The sequence below is a fragment of the Equus asinus genome, chromosome 1, assembly GCF_041296235.1.
Source record: "Equus asinus isolate D_3611 breed Donkey chromosome 1, EquAss-T2T_v2, whole genome shotgun sequence".
NCBI classification, from domain to species: Eukaryota; Metazoa; Chordata; class Mammalia; order Perissodactyla; family Equidae; genus Equus; species Equus asinus.
The window spans coordinates 171,547,620-171,573,899 of NC_091790.1; the positions used below are offsets into that span (position 1 = coordinate 171,547,620).

The 26,280-nt window shown below is 35.3% G+C and overlaps 1 protein-coding gene across 24 annotated transcripts in view; it reads left to right on the forward strand.

Moving 5' to 3' along the window:
- Positions 1-26,280, forward strand: part of FOXP2 (forkhead box P2) — a 522,105-nt gene that overhangs the window by 393,136 nt on the left and 102,689 nt on the right. For 14 of the 24 annotated variants that reach the window (XR_011503015.1, XM_070516813.1, XM_070493287.1 and 11 more), the window contains one exon: positions 18,118-18,192. The exons of the other annotated variants lie outside the window; for them this stretch is intronic. Coding sequence is in view for 12 of the 14 variants with exons in the window: in XM_070516813.1 (XP_070372914.1) it covers positions 18,118-18,192 (75 nt within the window). In the remaining 2 variants the exon portion in view is untranslated. The remainder of the gene's footprint in view (positions 1-18,117; positions 18,193-26,280) is intronic. 24 annotated transcript variants of the gene reach the window in all.

Below are 26,280 nucleotides of genomic sequence, written 5' to 3' on the forward strand. Positions count from 1 at the left end.
CCTCAGGGAGTTGACAATCTGGCTAGATAAAAATTCAGGATAATAACCATTCTTCTAAGCCATTTTAAACAAAACTCAGTGGTTTAAGATAAAAAAAAAAAAAACCTACTTGACAGTTATGGCTTTTTAGAGCGTTCTATGGAATAAATTGGGTTTTTCTTTTCTCTAAGTGTTTAGTAAATCAGCCATCACTTACAGGCTGAGCAGAATAAGGTTTTTTTTTTTTTTCATTTTTTGCTTCCTGAGGCTTTGTTTGTGGTCCTCTAAAATTTGTTTAGGACTGAGATCCAGACTCTAAGAGGGATATTGAGGTGTGGAAACAGGTCTAAGGATAATAAGTAATATGATAGAGATGATTAAAAGGAAAATGAAAGAGTCTATCCTAGAGAGGGTTTACTCAGATTGAAAAGAAGAAAAGGAGAAGAAAGTGTCTTAATAATTTCCTCACATTAAAAAAAGTCATCATGCCAAGAATAGTAGGCATTAATTTTTCTGCATTACTGAGACTAAGGCAAGAGTAATAAATTCTCTGTTTAAACAAGAAAAATCAGAGTACGTATAAACTGCAACTTCATGTCAGTGAAGGTTGTTAAGAGTTAAACATGTTTTATGTAAAACATTTATAACTACTGTTCTAAGTTCTATTTTTGTTCTGCAACTAGCCTTATTTTGAGTGCTTATTAAAGCAGTGTGTGCTTGCAAAAATAATTTAGGCAATTAGTATGAAGAATTGAAATTTACCTGCATTCCAATCTCCTAGTGATACTAACACACATATGTATGTGTTTACCTGCATTTATGTGTGTCTCCATGTGTCATCATCATGCGAGTCTAGAAATGAATGCAGTCTTATATTTTGTAGTTCTTTTTAAACTGAAGATTCATTTGTATATACATTCATTGCGGTATAGCTTCGGTTAGGACCATAGAGAAGCACATACATGTTGTAAATGCTTGTCGGTATTCGGTTTATGTGTTGTAATGAAGGTAAGCGGCCAGACTGTGGTGTGAGGAGAGGTTTTGGGTTCAAGTCCTGCCCCCACCTCTCACTAACTCTATGACCTGGGGGAGGGCAGTTCAGTTGTGGAGTCTCATTTTCTTTTTCTGTCACCCAAGATTTGACTGTCTCTAGCTGTAAAAATTTATTAGCCTAACGCTTTATTTTTAGCAAAAGAATATCCCTTTTCAGTAGCTTATATTTACAAAAAGTTAGCCTTCTTTATGTGTTACATGTCAAAAGCTTTTAACTTCGATAATGAGTTAATTTTTGCCCTAATAGAAAAAACAAAAAGAAATAGCATTATTATAAAATTTGGAAATTTATGATTCATGTATTGAGGTTAAGATATTCTGATACTCAGAGAAAAAGTGAAATTTGTTGTTAGAATATTATACAATGTGCATATTCATTACATACAAATATAGTTTTCACTCCATTATGTTCCATGTGCCCCATGGCATGCCAGCTTATCTGTTTAGAGTACTTTTCTCTGTGTTCAATTATGTATCTAAGGTTTTAATGAAGAAAAATAAAATAAAGAATATTTAGAAATATAATTATGTAGAGGTCACAACTGAAAATTGCTTTTCTCGTAATCGCTATAACTTGGCTATAAGGCCTAAATTATATGGTAATAAAAATTATTTTTATATTCCTAGAGTAACTAGTCTTGGTTCTTGGTAAGAATTTGCAACATATTTATCTAAAGAGAAAATAGTTCTTTTATTATGGTCACTTTTGAAACGGTGTTTTCTAGTACATTTGAAGCCATGAGTCGAAGTATTTCAGATACTATGAAATGAAAAAACCGCAAAAATTTGATTCCATTAGTAAAAATCTTTGCACCTGTTTGTTTATCATAATGGCTATTATTCATTCAAATCAACATCCACGAATCATGGAGAGGAATATGGAGCTGGGGTCAGAATATCTGAACCATAACACTGGTACAGATTATGAGAATTTGGGCTAATCGTGTTACTCTCCTGACTCTCAGTTTTCTCTTACGTGGTGAGAGTTGCTAAATAATGTGCATGAAAATGTAGTAGAAATGCAAGCTACAATGAATTTTTGGTGTTTTTTTCTTCTAACATATTGAAAGCACTTGTAAAAATAGAATTCTGAATGAAATACCGAACTAAGAATTCAGACATTTAATATTTCCCTCTTCCGAGGTCAACAACGTGTAAATAAACAGATCGGCTTTGTTTGTTGCTCGAGTTCATTACTGTGCATGCTCTCATTCATTTTTCAGGAAATAAATAACATCTTTAGAAAGCTTTAGCTTCATTTCCCATTCATAATAGGAGATTAAAGAGAGACAGTTTTGTTGACAGATTACGTGGGTATCTTACATTCCACCAGCTAGAATCTAACTAAATGATTTAAATACATGAAGTGGAAGAATATGTAACAATAGTAAACTGACTTCTTTTCTGATGGCACTGAGTATATGTGTGAATACCCACAAACACAAGCTGGATCCTTTAAAAGATGAAAGTAAATTTCTGCTTGTTAAATTTTGATATATGATAGTTAAAACATAAATGGAACCCAGTGGTAAGAAAATGTTCCAAAGGGTGCCACAATTATCTAGGCTGCAAGCACATTTGCAAATGATCTGAAAATTTTACTTGATTCTCTGACTATATTCCTTTTTGAAGGCTTCCAGATTTATTTTTATTGTTCTTTTTAATCCGTTTTCATGTAAATAGAATACATGTTATTTAAAACAACTCCAGAGATAAAAATCAGTACTATCGTATGTCAAAAATGGAGGAGGTAAAACATGAAAGGGATAGCATTATTTGATGCTTATTATACTGATTAATGGTAACCAAATAAATATTATGGCTCCTGTAATACTTTGACCAATTTTTTTTAAAGTCAGGAAACCTTTAAAAAATAAAATATCTTGAAAAAATAAGATGCGTGCATTACTGTTTAGAACATACACACACCAACTGAGATTAGTGTGATGTGATTTGTCCTGCAGCTGCTTCAAATTAAGAACAGGTGTGGAAGACAGATTATGCAAATACTCATATTAATGTAATTGTCAAATTGGTGTGTTTACCATTGTGCTTTTAAAGAGTAGACTGTACTCCTATTTTAAATGTAAATTAGCTTCATTCTTGAGAGCAGCTATTGGGTAATGAAACTTGGTCCTGGCTTAGAAATGAATAATTTCTAATAGACAGTAACACAGTTCTAAAATTTGACGTCATCTTTCACAGTAAATTCTTTTACACATAAAAAATGGAAATTTTATATTATTTTGTGTGTGTGTGTGTTTGTGTGTATATATATAGTCATAGTGGTTTTGTGAAAATTTGAGTTGATTCCAGCTCTGTGCTACTATTTTCTGTTTTTTTATTGTAGTGCATAGTGATTGCTATGATAGCTTTGATCCCCTTCAATCTTTTCTAATTCAGAACTCATCTCAGCTTTCCATCCTTATGGATCTAAACTCTCAAGAAACATATTCTTTGGAGAAATTGCATCATATTTATTTTAATAATAATCTTATCTCATCGAGTCGTTACCACAAATTGTATTTTAATATTTAAAATATATAAACACTAATTTTGGTATTTTAAACCATGTTTTGTGAATATAGAGCAGCCTTTCACTACTAGTTCATTCGTGTATCTGAAGATTTCGTACTTGCTCAGTGTTGTGATACAGACACCTGTGCCCAAAAAAGGACTTTATCTGGTCTCCTAGGCCCTTTAGTGACAAGTGTTATGAGCCATTATGTCTCAGTCGGGTGAGTAGGCCAGTGAAAAGGAAGGCTGAGGAGTCAACCAGAGATGCCAAAGAAGTCATATGTCTCATGTTCCCATTCTTTTTTAATGCCTCTTTTTCTCTAACAAAAGAAAGATCCCAAGTATTTATGATTTTATTTCACTTGGCTGGCACATGTTCAGTGCTTACTTTGTGTTCCTCATAATATGTTTACTTATGCTTTCTCATTTCACAGAGTGGGAAACTGAGGCTTAGAAAGGTTAAATTACATTATCTAAGATCATGTAGCTGGTAGTTTGAGCTGGATTGTGAATTCAAGTCAGTCTGATTCCAATTCCTATGCCTTTTACTCAGCCATTAATCTCTGATAGCATACAGCCTCTTAATTGCTATTCAGAATATCTCAAATTTTCCATTTTGGAAAACAAGATATTAAATGTAAATACTACCTTTTCTTGAGTGTCTTCATTGTATGGAATCCAAGTCAATTTGTGGTTAAGATAAAGCAGTAGTTCTCAAGGGAAGGGGTGGGGGGTGCATGGGGCCTCCCCATGGAGGGGGTCTCCATCACCACCTCCACTAGAAGATTCTACTGGAGTGACTCTGACTTTTTATTCCTTTCTCTCCTATATCTCATCATCCTCACCTCTTAGGAAGCACTGTTGAGAAGGCAATGGGACTTGGTAATGAAGTTAGACGTTTACCTAACAATGTGGGGAATAATCTTTTGATATGAAAAAAAGTGAGTGGAAGTGCTGGACCTCTACTGGAGGTTTTCCAGGCATCATAAGTTTTCATGTTGAATGGTAAGAGATTTTCTGTTGGAAATACTGCTATTTTTTAGTAATTGATCCTCTTCCTTCAGGTTTCCTCTCTACCTCACATCACAGGAAGGCGAAGAGGTTGATAGGGAGCAAATCATAATCAGAGATGCCAACAAGATAAGCTTCTGTGTGTGCAGCTTGCAGGCTCTAGTCCTCATTAAAGAGTCTATCATTTATCATTATTGGCAAGAAGAGGAGCTGCCACTGAGACCAACAGCAGATAAAAAGTAGCTGATCCAAGGGCTGCTGCTGCTTCCCCTGCAGGGATCAGAAAAGGAACTGCCACGTCCTCCAGTCCCCTTATAACTTCCTAGGGGTGACCATGATCTGACTTGCTCCCCCCTAAGGAGTAAAGCATACAGCAAAAGAGATGCTGGTGCTTTCTGAATTTGGACAAATGAAAGTATGATACAGTGTTTTGTTTTGATACATAATAGATATAGCAGTGGCTCTTCAGGCTTCATTCATTGGATCAAGACCTAATCCACAATACATTCTCATGGCAGAGGTCCCTGAAAGGTAATTAAAAGTTTTGCGCAGTTCAGAAACTCCAGGGATATCTCAGGTTAGTGCCTCTATGAAGCCACTATGCTCCATGTAAGCAAAGCAATGAATGCTTCCTTTTGGTCCTCCAACTCACTGCTTTTGATATTTCTGGTAAAGTTGGTGACAGATGCATTTCAGAAGTACTATGAATAAGAGTTTCTTACTCATTTGGTGCTTGAAAGTATATCGCTGCAAGTCCATCAGCTAAAGTGAGATTTCTACTAACAAAAAAAATTAGTAACTTTATAGATGCCTTTTATTGCTTTATGAGGAAAAGTCCCTAAAACAAGTTGAAGGCTACGCAGTACATCCAATCTATTACTATTTGTTTTATTCCACACATTAAATTATTATTTTAACTTGTTTTGTAGTAGCTTTATTTTTTCAATGATTGAAATTAACACATAAAATGTAATTTTTATGTTAAGCAACAGACTTTTGCTTTAAAAAATATTAAATCCCTACCCTGAATCTTTGGACTCTAACTCTGTGTCCTTACATTCTTGGACAATGCATGAAGGTAAAAAAATCTAAGGATTATTCTGTGCTCAGTATCTTGATTTGAAATATTCAGAATATAGACTTACTCAGAGATTGGAAGCTGGTTTAATACATTGTGCCAGCCATCCTGAAAGCCATTTCAATAGACTCTGTACCCTGGCATTTGTTTTAGAAATAATTGCATGCAAATGTAGTTTAACATCTGTACTATGTCTCTTAATCCTAACCAGGCATTTTCCATTAGATGTAGTCTGAAAATCACATTAAGAAAAATATATCATCTGTGAAATTATATTCTGAATGCCCCAAATAGCAAAGAAAGGGGCAATATCCAGTTAAATCTAGGACAAAGCATTCCTTTTCTTCTGTACCCCAAATTTTAGAATGTTGATTTTATATCCCTTAGTGCTGTATTATAAAATTGAACTTAGATCTTCCATTTTCAAAATTTTTCAGTTTAGTTTACCACAAAACTTTCTTGAGAATGAAAATATATTGCTGTGTCAAATTAAATTATTTTCTTACTTTTTGCTTAGTAATACAAAATTTAGGTTAATTTGTGTACTTTTATGGCAACACAATTCAGATATGTTAAATTTTAGTACACTTCTATTCCTGCAAGCAGAATTTTCCAAGTGGAATTTTGATACTGAACTTGCTTTAAATATACTATAAGTAATAGTGTACTTAAGGAATTAGGGTAAGAATATTAAGGAATAAAACATATGCAGAGTTGTAGGAAAGCAACTGACTGGAAGGAAGAGGAAAGGGAGTTCCTGGAAACAAAAAGTTATTTCTTGCCATCGTAAAGATTTAAAAGAATATCTTTGCCATTCTGCACTGGTCACAGTTACTTCTTCAGGATTGTAGTAATATGATTCTAAACACCTCAGAAATGTTTTTACGCACCTGACCCTTCGTTTAATCCTCCGAGAGAAAGGGCAGGTGGTATACACATGTAATCATGAGAAATTTGAAGCTTAAAAAGGCCACTTTGCCTTACATGAGGCTGTTGAAGATCTGGCTTCTGCCAGATCTCTCTGTCTCTGTCCTCATTCCTGCCACCCTGTTTTCCCTAGCACTATTTTCTCTGACCTTGCTGGACTGTCTATGGATCTCTGAATGCAGCAAGGGGTCACGTAACTTCAAGCCTTCATATAGGCCACTCCTTTGGTCTGGAATGTTCCCCACCTCTCCGCTCCTCACATCCTTTGTACACTAATGTCCATTCATTATCACCTAGTCTAGAAAGACTTTTCCATGCCCTGTCTGCCATATAAGTGCCCCTCCTCTGTGCTCCTATAGCACCCTGTGCATACATCCATCATAGCACTTTTTATAATACCCGTCACTAGTAGTTTGTCTTCCCAATTTGTCTGTAAACATTTTTGGGTTGAAGACTTCTACTTGGCTCTGTTGATTCTTAACATAGTAAGTAGTGTTCTGTAGTACCCTGCAGACGTGAGAGGGAGCCCCACCCAAAATTTCGTTCAGATGTCGAAACTGGTGACGTTCCACACACCAAGAGAATTTGAGAGAAATTTTATTACTGACATAAGAGACTCCTGGGCTACCTGGCTGGCTTGGGAAAGTAAAAGGAGTAGGCTGGGTCTCCATAGTGGCTGTGGGGGAGACTGGGGAAAAGATACTTTGAGCAGGTGATTCAAATTTCTTTCCAGTGGCAAAAGAGGAAGTGCAGGCACTAGCCTTCTGTCCAGATGTGGGGCCACAGGGAAACGGGAGGTTGAGGCTTAAAAAGAAGTCAGCAGTCAAAATTAAAAATGGAGTCAGACTTTTTCGTAAATGACATAAAATAGGTACTCATTAAATCTTCAGTGAATAAAATAGTGATGGAACTACAGAGGCACTCATTAGCTTCGTGTCATCAACACATATATTTTAAGCACCTACATGTCCTGCCCTGGTATACAGGACCACTGTTCTGTGCTTTCTCATTTCACAAAGAAAGTTGTTTTACTGTGACAGGTTTCTTTACCTTATATTACCTCACCTGACTTCCTCAAGGTGACAAGAGAGAGATTTTCTTTTGACTACAAACTAAAAACAAAAAGCAGAAAACCAAGGACTATTATTCTTATGTATGCATTAAGCTATTTCTGCCTAGCTCCAATATATCTAGGGGAGAAAAATCCTATATGTAGAATCTGTCCATTTTATCTATTGAATAATTATTATATAATTAAAATTTTGTCTTCGACTCTCCCAATGTTCATGAGAAATCCAGCTTCCTATGGTTTTGTAGAAGAGCTTAAAATATCCTCTTGGACAAAGCAAACAAACATACAAGTAAGCAGAAATACAAGAGTCCGCCAGTCCTCTTTAGGAGTATCTCATGCCAGAAGTATCTGTTGACTGCTGCCTTCATTCCATCTTAAAATAGAACTACATCACTTGTAGGAACACTATGGGCATTTTTTTGATTTTCAATGCCTTTAGGCACATGAAAGATACCTGTTTAACATCCCTGGAGATTCAAGTTGCCTGTGTAGTCAATGAACAGGTGCAGGTCTTCTCCTTCTCCCAGACGGCAGCCAGGTCATCTGCCCCATCCTTGATCTCAGCCTCACCTGTGCAGACAGCTGGGCCCTGTGGGTGAGAGGTGTCCGAATATTTTCTATTCTTGACTCCTCTGCTGAGCTTTCTAACAAGGGTGCCAATTAGTACCAGTTACGGCAGCTTTCTGAGGTAAAATAAAAAGGGAATTGACTAAAAACAGAGCAAGAAACCTGTCTTTGACACTGTTGTATTCTATAATCTTTGTTAATTCTTCAGTATTTTTTAAGCATGACGTGGGGATAGAATCTTATTTTAGGAATGTCAGTGGATTTAATTGATTAATATTAAGTACTTTAAAATCTCAAATTCCCCAAATATCTGTGGTATCTGGATTGAGACAATGGCCACCACTAAACTTTCTTTGTTGATGTTTACCTAGTCTTTATGTTAAAAAAAAGAAAAAAATTTGGGGGCCAGCCCTGTGGCCCAGTGGTTAAGTTCAGTGCACTCCACTTTGTCAGCCCCGGTTCACTTCATGGCATGTACCTACACCACTCATCAGTGGCCATGCTGTGGTCTCAAGCAAAATGAGGAAGATTGGCAACAGATGTTAGCTCAGGGCAAATCTTTTTCAAGAAAAAATTTAAATTTAGAATCTGAAAGGAAAAATGAATGAGTATATACTCTTACATTATGATAAAAATAAAAGATGCTAATGCCCATCAGTGATCAGTACATTAATAAACTGGGCCTGTGTTGCTATTTTTTATTTAACCTAATGTTTTATTTTGCCATTTTTATATATTAAATTGTGTTTTATAGAATGTAAAGTTCAATTATACAGGCTGACGGTTTAGGGAGTGGAAAGATGTATTTATAAAGCTGAAATTACAACAGCAATTTGTGACTACTTCACTACTTTGCAAACAATAAAAAATGAGGCCAAGATCATGACTTTCAGCCTTATCTTTGGTCTATTTCCTAAAAATGGATTGTAACCTAAAATTTGCTCCAAAACTTATTTTAAAAGCTATCAAAGCTTAATCCTAATTTTGGCAGTGAGATCATTTATTGACATATTTTAAAGTACCCGTGTTAGTTTATACCTTTGGCTTCAAGTCACGGAAATAGCCATAACACTTAACAAAAAGTAGAATCTATTCAAAGGATATAGAGTTGCTCACAGAATACAAGGAATAGCTACACCAAAATGTGGTCTCAGAAAGGACAGGAAGCAGAGCAGGATGTAGTGGACGGCTCCTTGGGTCCCAGCATTGGGTTGGATGAATCCCACTGTTTATTATGCAGATGTCACACACTCAAGAATCAGTTCCTGGGAGAGGGAGTCTGATTGGCATAGTTTGGTTCACCGACCTTGTGCCAATCCCGCCCTGGAGCTAGTCCCACCAGTTTGCATATCATGATTGGAGCTAGGGTACAGAACGGGGGTATTCCCCCAAAGAAAACTTGGTGCTACTACCAAAAAAAGAAATAGATGCTGATTAGACAAAATCAACAGATTTCCTCTATAGTCACTTTGAGTTGGCTTGCTGCTAGATTGTAGCATGGTCTTGACAATAGTTGTTTCCTCAAAGAATTCTACTCTTTCAACATCCAGGAAACACAAGACAATAGAGAACTATAGGGAAATAGCACCAAGTAACACATTTGTTCATGAAGATTCAGTAATTTATACAATTATATCCCAGTCTGTGCAATGCATATGTTCCTAAAGATTATATAAAAATCAAATCTATTTTAAATGTTTGCTTTCCATTTAAATAAATACAATCATAACTACATTTTTAATTTGAACAATTTTTCTGTTAAGGAAAGAGTTATCCCTGATTTACTTTTGTAAATTTGGATTTTCTTGTTGAGTTTGTTACTGATGAATGGTATCAATTTGGCACATGTTTACTGAGGAAAAGAAAATATACTATTTTTAAAACTTTACACTGACCTGTGAAAATATAAGCATAAAATTAAAAACTTTCATTAATCAATACCTTTGACAGTATTCTGCATATCCTTGGACCAGTATTTTAAAATCAGTTTGAATTGGTGGACCTAGGGAATCCCCGTTCAGATCATAAGCACAATTCTCCGTTGTTATTCTCCCACACACCACCACTACCACCTTCCCCCACCTCCACTCCTCTTGACCCAGCTGTATCCTATGATTATTGATGACATGAGAGACACCCTCACTGTTTTGTATCGTCCTCTCTGCCCTTGGGACAGCACTTGCTCTTCCGTTCTCCAAACTGTGGCTTTCTTTACTCCTACTCCCAAGCACACTACTGAATATTCCGTTAGAAAACTCACAGTATCGGGCAGTATTAAATCTCTGACTTTAGCTTAGCCTTCATCACTGTTTAGCAGTTGTTTCACTGGCCTCGAAAACCTCACTCTCCTTCTCCCTAAACCAGTTTCCCACTGCCACTGTCCCTTAAAGCTTCTGCCTCACACCTAGCCCCTTTGTTCTCTGTGATTTCACTGCCACTTCAGGGAGAAATTCTAGAGGCCACGAGGCAAGAACTCCCTCTGCCTCTCTCATCGCTACTCCTAAATAAACTTATGTCGGCACCCCTAATAATGCCGTTTTGTATCACAATATGATCTTCTCTTTAAGGCCAGTTTCTCTTCCTGTACATGATAGCTGCTCTGCTCACCTTTTCTGCCACCTTATCCGGTCAGCTACACATTTGCTTTTCTCTATCTTTAGTCTGCCATTTTTCTGTGAATCTTTCCATCTTTAAAAACACAACTGCCAACAAAAAATCTTCTATCAGCCTTTGTTTTCTATCAGGCAGTCTTCCTAGTCCTCCCCTTTCCTTCATCATTAAACTTCCGCAAAATCTCTTTACACTTCAACTTCCATTCCTTCTTCAATGTATTATAGTTTGGTTTCTGCCCCTACTGCGCTTCTGAAATTATTCTATTGAATATCAGTGACAACCTAGAGAGTTGTAGTCAATTCTCATCCTTGAAGCTTTGACAACACTTCTCTGACCATTAATCTTCTCTGTCTTTTGATGGCTTTTCTCATCCCTGTCCATAACTTTTTCTGTTATATGTTATACTGTTATATGAGTGGCACAAAACTCTGGTTGCACATTATCATTATCTGGGATACTTAGTTTTAAAAAATGCCTGAGCACCACCCTAACCTAATTAAATCAGAAGCTCAGGGAGGTGCAGCCCAGCATCAGTATTTATTCAAAGCTCCTCAGCTGATGCTAACACACAGCGCAGGTTGAGAACCGCTCCTTTAGATGATCTCAGTGGCAGAACTTACGCATTCCCTGTGGGGTTACCACTACACAAAGTGGTGATCTCAGATCTCTGTAGATCTCGCCTTGTCTCCTGGACTTAAGACTTGTATACTCAAAGGTCTGCTGGAAACGTCAACCTGGATGTCCTGCAGTCACCTTTAATTTAGTGTTTCCAAATGAAGCAAATTCCCTCCCGTTCCTTAAAAAATTTTCCTTGCATCCTCTTATCTTGCTAGTGACATGACAGTCTACTCCCAGTGTCCCTTATCCTTCACTCTCTTGCTCAGGTAGGTTCCAAATCCTCTGAAGTTAGCCTCTCCTCAAATTGAGTGTCCTTTTCTCATCCTCACTGCTACTGACGGCCCATGCCCGAGTTCACTGTCTGGTGAAACTTTGGGCATCTTTAGGCTGCCAACCATCAGTCTTTCCCAAGTCCAGTGTAAACCCACCCCTTCATGCTTTTTTCTTGTCTCCTTAAAAGAAAGTCTGTTACTCTGCTTTACTTCAGAACATAAAAGAAATTCTCTTCCTCTGATGTGCCGAACTTTTCATTGCCCCACCCTTTCCAGCCTTATCTCTCATCACTTCTCCCCATCCATACCACACTCCTGCCATACCCAAATTATGACATTTCTCAGGCACCATCCTAAATCTTTTGAATTCTCCCTTTCTTCCTTTCTGCTTCTTTTATTTTTCAAGTAATAAATTCCAGCTTATTCTTTGAAAGTCAGCCAGAAAATATGTACTTTAATACAATCAAACTGTTCTTTTTACCTCTTCAACAATGTATTTCTCTCTAATGTAGTGTCTCTTAACCTAGGATCCGTGGGTAGAATTCAGGAAGTCTATGAACGTGAGTGGTGGAAAAGGAGGAACCTCATTTTCACTTCTAATTAAAACTTCTATTTTTAGAAGTTTTTTAGAAGAGAGAAATAAATAGAATAAAATAGAAGAATATTTTCTTATGTTATGAATGTAAGTAACAAACCACAGTAGTATTTGCAGTATGTGTGACATTGTCACCAATAAAAATTACAGATATTTTCATATCACATCACAGTTGGCAAACTATCTAGAAATATTATTTATGCTTATTACTAGTTCAAAATTATAGTGGTTATTAAACCTGCCACTATATCTTGTTTAATGCATTAATAAAGAAGCACATTTATTAATATTTCACAAATGTGGCTTTTTAAACATTTTGAAAACTGAGTTTCTGTACAACTGATTTCCTTTCTAATCTCTTATATTTTATTTTATGCAATTAAAGTTTCTTTTCTGAGGAGACCATTCTAGATTTTACTAAATTGCCAAAGAAATTCAAGATACAAAAAGAGTTAAGAGCTCCTGCAGATGGCACTTACTTTGTCGTATCCTAGTTTACAAGGCTGTTTTTTAGCCACTCTGCTCTGGATGCAGGGACAGTTTTTATTTATTTTTATATCCACATGCCTAATATAGTTTATAGCACATTGTAGGTACTGAAAAAGTGTTGACTGAATGAATAATAGAATAAAAGAATGAAAAATTACCTGTCATGCAAATATCTGAACACGAAGACATTTCCCAAAATGTGATCACGGAAGCTCTAAACCACATCACCAAGATGCTTGTGAAAATGCGTATTCCTGGGCCTCATCCCAGATCTTTTGAATCTGAATCTCTAAGAATGTAGCCCTGAATTTTGCAATTATGGTAGGTTATCCAGAGATTCTTTTACATGCTGAAGTTTGAGAAGGTGTACAGTAGGAAATATGATGTACAGCAGTCTTAAAAAATAAATAGAAGCGTGACCTTTTGTAAATAATTTTAGCTCCCTGGGCTTCATTTCCCTTTTCTGCAAAGTGATTCTCCTCAGTGTCATATGGGTTTTATAGCCTGTGCCGCAGAAGGAAGTAAGGCGGGCTAGCTGCCTCTTCAGAATGAAGAATGAAAAGTCTTCAGGCACGTGTTCAGATCGATTTGATCCCCTGGGGTACAAAGTGCCCGCTTCTCTTTAACTGACTCCAAAGAATACACCGACTACTCTTATCTCCTGGTCTTACGAAAGACTCAAAATGTTTTCCAAGCATCAGTTCTCTTTTTTTCATCTCTTCTGTCAGAGCTAGGCAGCTTTTAATCTGTTTTTCAGAGATAGGCTGGGGAAGGATGAAGTAGTTTGTATTTGCAAAGCCAACACACATCATCCTGGTACAACCCTGGCCACACTGTCCCTGGGACAATTTCCATCAGATATGACGAATGGCTTAAAAACAGCCAACCAACCAAACCAACAAACAAAACAGTTGGAGTGGAAGAAAGGCCAATCAAACATGTAATTTTATTCTTATTTTATACCATGTCAAGAGTGTCCATACTTCTTGACTAGCTGAACACTTTAAAAAAATTTTATACTTTTAAAGGCCATTATTCCATTCAGAAATCTTTTTACCCCAAATATTGTAAGACACTAAAGGTTTAAACACGTTAAAGAAAAATTTGAACATACTTTCAGCAAACCTCAAGAAATAAATTATAATTTAAAACATTTTCATTTTTAGGAATGATCAATATATAATACTTAGCTACTTTTCTACGAAAAATATACCTTCCTCAACTTTGCAAAAATTGTATTCTTTCTTACAAGTCACTTCAACTTGTCGTTGAATGCAAACACACTCATATTAACTTCTGGCTTTGCTACACCAGGTTTCTAAAGAGAAAAAATATTTTTTATTCACATGGAAGAGACTTTGATTTATATCATGAAATCTAATGATAGACTGAAAGCTATTTGAATGCAGATACAATGTCTTGAGAATTTTTGCATACTTTACAGTGCATAATTTTGTTTTAGGCATAGTAGAACTTTAATAATTTTTTATTTGAAAAAATTGAATGTTCTGAAGCAATAATAATAGCTAGTAAATATTAAGTACATAGATAATAAAATTAAATTTCTGGGTACTAGCACTATTCTGAGTACTTTACAGTCAATGTATTTAATAACCCTATAGTGATGTTACTTATTACCCCCTTTCTGGAGAGAGGAGCCCAGAAAGGCTAAGAAACTTGCTCAAGGTCACACGACTAATAAGTGTTTAGTCAGGATCTGAAGGCTGGCAGGCTGTCTCCAGAGCTAGTATTCTTATTTTCAACACTAAAGGACTTACTCTTTATTGTTTTAAGAGAAAATCACAATGATCCATGTTTAACTGAAGAATAGATTCCTTCTGAAGTTAATGTCGAAAGCCCGTTCCAGTACACTGTCTTGGCCTTTTCACTGTTAAAAGGTTCTTTGGTGCTTATTTGAAACAGATGTAAACACTTAAAACATCCATTCACATTGTGTTTCCCTGTGATTTGCTGGAGGATGTCAGGTTGCCTCCAGGAGACCCATTTCTAAATGACTGTCTGATTTCATTCGCCTTGCTACTCCTTTACAGCCCTGCAACTTCCTGGGTCTGTTAAAGCATGGCTGGTCAGAGGTTTATTAGCATCTCCTGCCAACATTCCGTCTCTTTCCGTTGTAGAAAGCTCTAGGACAGACCGAAGAAGCTGGGTAGGTTTTTCAAAGCACAGTTTCTCCAACCAAGCCTTTTGGTAAAGCATGATGACGGGCTAATAGTAGTGCAGACTTTATTCTCACATGCTTTTAACTCCAGGAATTATTAGTTGGGAGTTACTTAAAAGCCTTTGCCTTTCAAATGGTTTGCTTTTTTCTAAGTTATTGTTCTTTAGTAAACTTAAGATTAAGTTGCCTTTCTCTTTTCATAAATTTTGCTTTGTAACTCTTTGTGTTTAAGGCTCGCTCAACTGTTTCAATTGTTTAAAGAATATTTATTTTAGGATTTTTGTGTGCAAAGTGACAGGGACAGAAAAATGTCACTGTGAGTCCTCAGAGTGGGGCAGTCCCTCTCTCTCTTGTCCTTAAGGATAATTAACAGTATCGTTTTAATGTGCTTTATTTCTATCTGTGGTAACAGGAATGATTTGGCATTGTCAGACAATGAGTGTTTTGGTTAATCAAAATTTTTGATTAATAAAAATATGTCGTGGAATTTACGGAATCAAAAAACAATGAAAATATACTTTGCATCGATCAAAACAATATCTTTTTTGATGATTCAGAAGGTCCTTCAGAACCTTGCTTTGTCAAAATTATCTCAGTGTTTATCAATTTAAATCATATTTGGGAAATGTTTGAAAAACAATTAAAGAAGATACATTTTGGGGCCGCCTGGTGGTGCAGCGGTTAAATGCACATGTTCTGCTTTGGTGGCCCAGGGTTCCCCAGTTTGGATCCCGAGTGCAGACATGGCACTGCTTGACAAGCCATGCTGTGGTAGGCGTCCCACGTATAAAGGAGAGGAAGATGGGCACAGATGTTAGCTCAGGGCCAGCCTTCCTCAGCAAAAAGAGGAGGATTGGCAGCAGATGTTAGCTCAGGGCTAATCTTCCTCAAAATAAATAAATAAATAAAAAGCATTAAAGAAGATACATTTGGATTATATTTAGATTTACTGAAGTTATGTTTCTGAGTCATTTGAGCTAAGAATAGCTCAAATTCTCACTCACAGTGAAGCTTCTGGCTACTTCTATCCCAAAGCTCTAATCTGTAGACGAAATGTAGTGAAAATCTCCTGATATTTTGGCACCTGTATCCCTTAAATGGTAACTCCACCATTTTATTCCATAGCATCTTTAGTGTATTTTTATCACTGTACTTGGACGTTGTCTGGACATTTCCCGTTTGTGTATTCCTCAAGTGCTGAGGCTTCCTCCTCCCTGTATCTTCCCTCTGACCCTATGAATGTGATGGCAGATCTCCGACACCCCACCATGTTTTGTCTATGTTGCAAGCACAAATTACAATATTTTATTTAATTTGGGTGCTCTCGAAAGAGTTTAAGGAGATGTTGCTTATTTATGGAGTTGAATTTTCAGGATTAAATATAAATGATAGTGCCATGGCACCTTGGAGTTCTTGTGATGCTCACTTATTTTTGGTTTTACGTAGATGAGTATTGATCTGAGGATTTTTCTGTTAGTCTGGTTCATTGCTATGGTAAGGAGTAGCATTTCCTTTTTTTAGGATGCTTATGACCTTGTTAAATAGCAGTCCAAAAATCATGTGGCTTGTTTTGATTTTAACCAAAGTTACAGCTGCCTAGCTGTAAAGCAGTCAGTTTCTCTTATTATGACTAGTTCTTCAACTTGTACTGTTTTAAATTGCCTGCAATTAGCATATTTCAACCTTATTTTTAGGTTTAAATTGCAGTGTGAGAGTGTACTCTCCTCTTAGCTAATTAGTGCTATCAAGGAACAGTAGGTTACCTCATTAGTACCATGTGCATTTAATTAAAGAAGAGAAAATTGGAGTTAACCTCATAGTTAATATTTTCACAGAGTGCTACAATGCCAACACCTTCAATTGGAGTCACACCCCTGTGTATCTAATTATGCACTGGTGCCAAATAAGGTTAGCAAGGGTACTACAAGGCTGTTGACAAAATAATTTAGATGAAAACGTGTTTGTTGGATTCTGACAGTAAAATCTAACTTGAACATTTTTTCCCTAGTCTTCATCTGCTAGCATCAGGTGACATACGTCTTCATAGGAAGCTGAAAGAAAAAGATATTTTGGAAGCCATTTTTCCTGTTTGAATTAACGTTGCTCTTATCTTGAAGAAAATGGCATATAGTCATGTAAAGCATATACAATCCATTTCTTAAACAGAGCCCCTGAACTTCAGAGATGTATTTGAAAAGAATTATTTATAAGATGTAATATTTACATGCATCAAACCACTACAAATACTCCCTGACACCCCTACCACCTCCTTCGCTGCTTTTTTTCTTTTCTGATATAATTTCCCTTGTGTGTCTTGTGAATGGGGATCGTCTTTTCATATCATACATGAAGTCTAAGGATGCGTTGTCACATAGTCTATTCAAATGCAGTGTAATCCTTTTGCCCTTCAGACAAAATCTTTGAAATGTCTCATGCTACTTAGGTAAAAAATGACATTCCTTGTCATTTATCAATAAATAATCACTTTGCTTTTACAGATAAAAATGCAAACTATACATTTGAGTGTATAGAGTAGTTTACAATACAAACGGCACAGTTCAACAGGTTTTAGCAGAGATTATGGAGTTTGGCTCCGTAGTCTTAACTATATATTTAATGGCAATATTTGTGTTATAATAATGCTTGGCCAAGGCAGTTTGTTTAAAGAGATTCTTGTGATTGTTCTCACATTCCATGAGAAGACAGGATTTATGTTCTTTGTATTGATTATGATTGACTACAACTCCGCAGTTACCTTTTTCAAAAAATCATTAAAGTTTTAGCCATCCCATACTGTAAAATCACAGTACCATTTAAATCTGTAGGAGTATTTATTGACATTGACCATAACTTTAGCTTAGAAATGGGAAGGGAGATTTCTAAGTCAAGATCACAGTAGATAATCAATGAATTTTTTGGTTGGTGGTTAATTTGTTATGTTCAAATGTTCAACGTCACATCTGCCAAATTATTCTTATTTTTAAAACCTATATTATTATAAGTGAGACAAAGATAGAATAGTCTTGTCTACCTTGACCTACCAAGAAAATAATCCAAAAAATATTTTTAAATGATAATGTGAATTATTAGCATAAACCTTAAGGTTGAAAAAAAAAGCCAACTCCTGATTCTCTTTGTTTAATCTAGGAATTGCTTCCAGAAACAAAATTATGTGTCTGTGGCCACTCTTCTGGTGATGGGCATCCTCACAACACATTTGCAGTAAGTTACATTGGGCAATTAGAAATTTGGCTGCTGAGCACAAGGCCATAGACCCAATCCCACTAATTGAATTATCCGTGATTTTCTATTGGCTACTTCCTTCCATTGATGCAAATAGTCAAGAGATGACTAATGTAAGATATAGATGTAATTAGTTGGTTTTCTGTTACTTCTTATATTCCCACTTCAGTTATGTTTCATCAAGTGTACAGTTCACAGTTTCTCTGAGTTAATGGCGTTAAAGTTTACCTTAAATATATAAAGGCATATGGCTGTATCACCACTACACTTTTCTTGAATTTTAGGAATAATTTCATGAGATAGCATTGATATGCAAAAAATGAGTGGATAGAGATTATGGATAGATACAATCCGTATTTTAGGAGAAAGTTACTGTTCCATGTTCTGCAAGTTACCATATAAATATGCCAAGGCCTTTTTTTTTTTTACATATTCTGTCACCAGAGTGTAATTTGTCTTTTTAGACTATAATATTCAATGAAAATTGCTTTCGTGACCCAGTTCACATACCAGTTAGCCTTGGAAATGAATAGCAATCCTGAAGTGGCCATTCAAGAATTTTTAAATAGAGCAACTTCATGTTTCTATTTAGCATGGATACTATCTGTATTCTTAAGGAATCTCAAATATGTAAGTCATATATTTTCATATATAGAATTTTTGCTTGTTTCCTTAAGAATTGATATATTTGCTTAGTTTACATGGAGTAGAGTATTCCTAAATCGACTCACCCCAAATTTATTATTTTTACTACCCTGTATAAAATATTTCATAATTTATAATTGATCGAACACAACACAGCTAAGGCTCTTATAAAGAGATAATCAGTGTTTTCCTGAATGAAGAATAAATATGTAGTTTCATAGCTTGGTTAAAAAAAGAAAGAGATTTTTCTCAATAAAACTGGTGTCAAATTGATATAGAATGCTGTTCTTTGTGGAAAATATATAAACATGAAACATTTTTTAAAATGTCACATGTGAAACAAAACTAGAAGCAGAAACAGCACTAGCGTACTATTTTCTGCAAATAGTGAATGCAGAGGATTGGTAATAAATGTTGTACATAAAAGCAGGTTTCATCATGATCTGAAATTGCCTAGTTTGGGATTTCATTCGATTTTAATCCTAAAGTGTTTGCCCCTCCTAAGCTTTCCTTGCAATTATAATATTTGAAAAAATAGCAAAAATAGTAGTAGTAAATTTTGCTAAAATGATGTGAATTTATGTGAAGGACTAAAGTAATCTTAATTTCTAAATGTTCTCTGTATATTTTGAAGGAAGGTAAATTTGAGTTAAACTTCAAAAATAACCGTATACTTTAACTTGATAAAAAAGATTCATCCAAAAATATACTTTAAATAAACAGTGCATTAAAAATGGAAGAGGCAGTCTTCCTAAATACTTTTTTCTAAAATAATCCCAATGGAAAAATTGTTTTCCTTACACTGAAGAGTGAGCTGGCTTACCTAATAATAGTGTTTGTTCTTTATCTAAAACTACCTCTACCATTTAAAAAAAAGTTATTCTCTATTCTACTGATGTAAAAATAAATCAACAGCATCTATCTTTATATTTTCACTGACATATTTTAAGAAAGAAAATGAGCCACAGAGAAATTAAATGACTCACCAGAGGCCATGTAATTTATGAATGGCAAAGCTGAATTTATGGCCCAAGTTTGTGATCACCAATGTATTGGTCTTTCCAAAGGTATGCCAAATTGTTCGTGACTGCCTTGAGTCTTGTGTTGAATAGGGGTCTGAGGTTATTCCGTGTGTCTGAGACTGCAGTTAGTCTCCAGGACAGAAAGAGTACCAGGATGAATTAGTGAGGTCTGCTGTGGCTGGTGGGGAAAGAGAGCATGGCAGTGCTTGGACCAGGTGTTTGCCGTCCCTGCAGCGCAGCAAAGTGAATACTTCAAATTACTCACTGAGTGACTTTGTAAATGATGTTTCTTGGCTTCACAACACAAAGGAAGCATTGAAAATTATTAAGCAGGTGTTTATTTTCCTTTATTGATTACATTAGATATCAACTTTCTGCAAGCTAACAAGGCTGCGTAATGTGACTTAAAATCAAGATGCAAACTAAAAGAAATACTATTTATTATTCATAGTTGACAATTTCAGTGTTATGGGCGTGGCTGTCTCTTAGTATTTATTAAATTTTATGAGTACCAGTATGCTGACAGGTACTCCACTAAGTCTGGAGCACCATGAGTTTACTCGTGGGCTAAAAGGAAGAACAGTATAGAAAGGATGTCTAGGGATACCTAAAGCCCACCATGTTCCTGTATAATCTATGTAACTGGCATTTATAATAAATTGTTAATCATTGTGATAGTTCTCAAATTTTTGAGAGATCTTACATAATGCCCTATCAATGGATTAATTTAATATCATACGTACTATGTCCATGGTTGATCAACTTTCCTGAATAAAAAGCCAACATTTTCAGGCATGTGTTCCAAAGTGGCAGATTACATTAATTTTCACTCCCTCCCCTTTCACTTAAAAAATAAAAATTCTGTAAGTTTATTAAGAAGCCTGAAGTAAACTGCCATAAATTTCAGGGGAAAAAAGTCACTTAAAATTACCAAATGTAGCTTAAAACTCAAATTACCTTAAAGAAGTAAGTAATGTTACATATTTGATATTAAACGTGTCAAAAACTCTCCATTATACCATTGTCTTTCAAGTATTTATTGTATCAAGTTCTGAATAAAAGATGCAATCAAAATATATTTTAGCAGAGTACTTTCTGGTCTTGTGGTATGCAAGTAGCCATCAGACATTAGCCATCACCTGAGTATCGTGCCTCCTTATTGTCATGTTGTTGAACAGTAGTGATACTTTTGTGTACCCCCTAGTAGACTCTATTTATTGTGCCTCTGCTCATTCATTGGCATACTGGTTGGTTGTAATTGTACTGGCTTATATCATCTCTACCTGAAAATTATAATCGTAAATTCTGTCTACCTGTTGTATTTAAAAGAAATGTTTGGGCTCCATAAGTTGTGTGTTTTTAATATTCTAAGAGTAATAATATAATACCCTTATTATAACTTTGATTTTTATTGGACCAAGCATTAAGTTCTGACTTTAGAGGACAAAAGTATGAGAGTAAGAGAGCTTCATTGTGAGAGATTACTTTTCAATACTTGCTTTTTACACTCATTTTTTTCAAATGGTGTATATTTAACTTTAATCTGGAAAAATCTTCTTATTTTACTTTTCTTTCAAACTTTAGTAATAGGATAGATGCCTTTCTTTTTTCCCTCGTAGATCAGACAGCTTTGAAAATGGCTAACTCTGTCAAGATCCTAAACTTCACAGTCTTTGGCTCCCTGCCATGCAATAGTAACCCAAGTTCACTCCCAGTAACTAGGCCCTGTTTACACCTCATCTGCCTGAATGGCTTCATTAATACCTACCTGCAGATAATCTTGTTGTTAGTCTTGCCTACAGGTTTTTACCCCTAAGTGAACACTGTTTTACATAGGACTCTGCCTGTTAGCTGTAAGTGCTAAGGCAATTATGTTGAATGCTTAGACTCTTTGTCTTTGGGGTGTTATTTTCAAAACCTTTGGCATTGGGTCAAATGAATATTTTTGCTGAACAAGATTTGTTGAACATACAAACTAAAATTGAGCTTTGGCTGGTCTTGGTCCAGCTAGTTTATATCCCATTCAAATTATATTACATTGACTACTTTGGATCTTTCCCTCTACAGATCTTTATTCTGTTATGATTGCCCCCTGAATGTTTCATTTTGATGGGAAGTGTGGACTGGAGGAAATAAGAAAAGGGGATAGTGATGATTTTTAAGAATCTCTTCCATTCCAAATTCATCTCTCTTTTTAGGCTTTACATACATTCTAGCCAAGTAATAGCACCAAATAATCTATCCCAAGGGCTCTAGAATCAGCTTTCTAGATTGAATACTGAGCAAATTACTAGACCTTTTTAGCTTCATGCTTTCAGTCTGTAAGATTAGGACAATAATAGTATCTACCTCATAGGGTGGTATTGGGATTAAATTTGATAACCTCAAAAAGTACTTAGCATGATGACTAACACATACAATGTATGAAGTAGATGTTCAAGTCAGTATCTGTAGTAGCATCAGTATACTCTTGCTTGGACTAAAAATGCAATTCTATTTGATGTAAATTTAAATATATATTTGGTATTAACTTTAAATAAGAGGCACTGGGTCTTGTACCTTGGGTCATGGCTAAGATGATGGAAATGTTCTTTACTGAGAGGAAAGTCTTTACATTCATTAATTTAAGTTGAACACTGACTTATTCACTCACAAAAATCAGTGTTATCTAAATGTATTCTGATTTGTTGGGCAGAAGATAGCTAAGTGGAAGAGAAAGAACCCTGCCTCACCAGACCTAAATGATGTCCTTCTGGCAGCCAAGGAAAACTGTGGTTAAAGAATGTGAGGAGAGCCAGCCCTGATGGCCTAGTGGTTAAAGTTTTCAGTACTCTGCTTCGGCAGCCTGTGTTCGGTTCCCAGGCATGAAACCACATCACTCGTCTGTCAGTAGCCATGCTGTGGTGGCAGCTCACATAGTAGAACTAGAAAGACCTCCAACTAGAATATACAACTATGTGTGTGGCCTTTGGGGGAGGGGGAAAAAAGAGGAAGATTGGCAACAGATGTCAGCTCAGGGCAAATCTTTCCCAGCCAAAAAAAAAAAAAATATATTAGGAAAAGTGATTGTCCCCTCAATTGTTTGTATCTAGTTAGGACACATGAAAATATGTGTTAAAAAATACATGTGGTAGTGCCAGATTACCTCCAATGTCATTTTTTCTCTATTATAGATGTATTGGCAGAGACCAACCCAGAGGTAAAGATAAATTACTGCTTAGTAGTAATATTGATAATTTTAAATGACATGCTGAAGACAATCAACCAGGGACAATGTTATGGTAATTTTTTAGAGAATCCTTTCTATAAGACCTATGTTGCAAGATTTAAGTCTTTGCTATTAGTGTAAAGTTGTGTTAGTATAAATTTGAATTTACTGTGAAGCAATACAAATTATATTTGTTAATTCATCATTTTCATTTTGAGTAGTTTTTACTCACTTTATGAAAGTATTAGTAGTATACTAGGTCCTTTGGTATGAAATAGACATTAAGATAATCAAATATTTCGAACACTTATGTTACAGCTGATTTTGTTAATGCCATAAAGCTACAATATAGTGACCATATTTAGGGCTACTATTAAAAACCTACCAAATTCTTCATGGAAAATAGAATACAAGTTTCTGTTTTTAAAGCCTTGGCTGACATTCGTATGCAACTTCTTGATTAGTCTTTTTCTTTCCTAGTGTAATTTAAGATATTAATAATTAGCTTGACACACCTCACTCAGCTGGGATGTGGCTCCCTGAGCTTGGTTCATTCTAGGCACCTCTCCTGAGTGATTGCCTCTCAGCTTCTATTTATTGCAATATTTGAGACTGCCATGAATTCTCTTGATGTTGGTTCCAAGAAGGACCAGTAGCAGAGCTTTTTCAATGGAGACTCCTCTTTGAAATTTATAATGAATAATTTACTCCCCTTGATGATTCAGCAAAGCATTAGTATGGCAGAAATCAGGGGCTGATGAAAGGATTATTTATTTAGTTATCTGGTTTTGTTGTTGTTAATATATTTTTCATCAAATAAATTGATACAGGCGCTAGGATGTGTATGTGACAATAATGTGAATTTACGGTGCCCATTTGGACAGACTATATTTTTCCTTTCACATTTTAAAGTTATTTATAATGAGCTATGAGTGATAGTCTCTACAAATATGAAATATAATCTGCATTAACTTCTAACAGTTCACCCTATAGTTCTTGAATATTTCTGAACATCACTTACGAAATGTGTATTCCATATTTGTTATTTGTATTTCTGTTCCTTGTATATTTCCACGTCATCTTAGCATCAGTGAAAGGCACAGAAAACAAGACTTCCTAGTGTATAAATCCTCATGACTTGTGAGTACGTGCACACACACACAAACATACATACACATGCATATCTCATTGACCCATTGTGTAAAAGAATGTGCATGCGTATTTATTGCGTTCTATCTGCAATTCATTTTTCTTTCTCTTCTTTTTGAAGTTAAATTTTTTACATTTGTAGTTTTCATTAGGCAAATGAATTATTTGTTATGCACAAGATTAACAAACTATAAAATCAAATTTTTATCACCAGCACCATTCGTATGGCAATATAGTTACTTCGAAAACATTTCTAAATAACTAAATTGTTCATATAATTTTATATATAATATATAAATATATATTTATATATATTATATAATATAATAATAATATATAGGATATCACATAAAGCGGTATGTGATTCCCATTGACATTAAAACTTAAACCTGAAACTGCATGCTGTACTTAAATCTTTATCCAATGCAGTGCACAAAGCTCACTATTATCAGAGTTCTCTCATGCTATAATCATATAATCCACCATACAACTTAGATGGAATTGCACTTGTTTACTTCCAGTTAATTATATTCCTTAACATAAGGATTATAAATTTGGTGCAAATAGATTCACACAGCTGATAAGATAAAAATAAAGTTTTCTACCAAGTTAAGGATTTCAAGATGGAACTTTTGTCGTATTTAACATTAAGGAACAGCATGAAGTGCTCAGGCTCTTGCAACCGTGTTCCTAAGCTCTTTTCCCTGAAGTCATAATTACCATTCCAGCATATTTTCCTCCCATTCTCTCTTAAGAGAGATAGTATGAGATATTTTGTAATGTTGGCAGAAGTAATCTACCTTTCAAATCCAGAGTACTGGTTATAACATCATACTCCAGATTACATAGTTTGCATATTTAATATTTTAAGAATAACAATATATTATCTTAGTTTTAATTTAGAATTTTACATGTAAAATTTTGTTTAGTCTGGCTTAAAACAGACAATATAGAATGAGAGTAAGAGAACTTAAGAGTTCTTACTTATGTACTCTTAAGTAAGAATATCTTAAGAGATATGACAGTGAAGGAGAGGCATCAAGTAAATATCTCAGAGATAAATTCTCATTAAATCAAGCATAATTCTTAAATTCACATGTGGTTGTGTAATTTTAGAGGAAGAGAGTGTTGTAAAATTATGTCATCAAAATTTGGTAAATAAGCTTAAAAGTTTAGGAATTTAATATTTCTAAATCATCACGTATGCATACCTAATGGATGTTTTTCTGATAGCTAAGTAATTAATACAAAATTAAAGAAATAAAATAATATGAGTAACAGAGGTACTGTTGTTTTATCCCTATTTCTGCCTAAATCCTTTGCCTGTAAGTTGCATATCTCTTAGACACTCTTATATTAAGGCTGGAAAATATACTTTTTTTGCATGTCCACCCTTGTCTCTTTATGTATTACCTGAGTAGTCACTCTGCTTTATTAGAAGTGTTGTACCCTGTTACTGCATTGCCAAAACAAAGAGGAGGTGATATCTACCCAACATGTGTTTCCATCTTATATGGACTGATAGAATCTTTTAGCTAAAAGGAGCCTTATGGTTCGTCTATTCAACTCCTTTATTTCATAGTGGAGAAAACTAAAGAATCTAAGTGATTTCCCTAAATATCTCTCCATTATTAGTTGAATTCAAAGGGGAGCTATTGATGATCTGATAGCTCTTTAGTTTTGAGCCATGCTTGGTATATATTAATTTTGGCAGCCTGTGTATTTTAATTTTAATTCTATGTATCTGTGAAATAAGGAAATCACTCAGTTTTTCCAAATGTTGCTAGGCACGTGTACCTATGAAAAAGTTTCGAAAACCAGATTTCATGATTACTTTTGAAATTACCACATGTATTACTTGACTAGTTGTGGTTTGTTGAGGACACTTTTAGGGTCTCAATCAGACCTATGAGAGAGTTTTATTTATAAGTTGAGGTTTTAGAAACGAAGAGTTCTAGGATCTTCAAGGATTCCCCCAGAAACATTTTAAAGTGAATAATAAAATCCCTGACTGTTGATTTTTGCTTACATAGGACTCCAGCT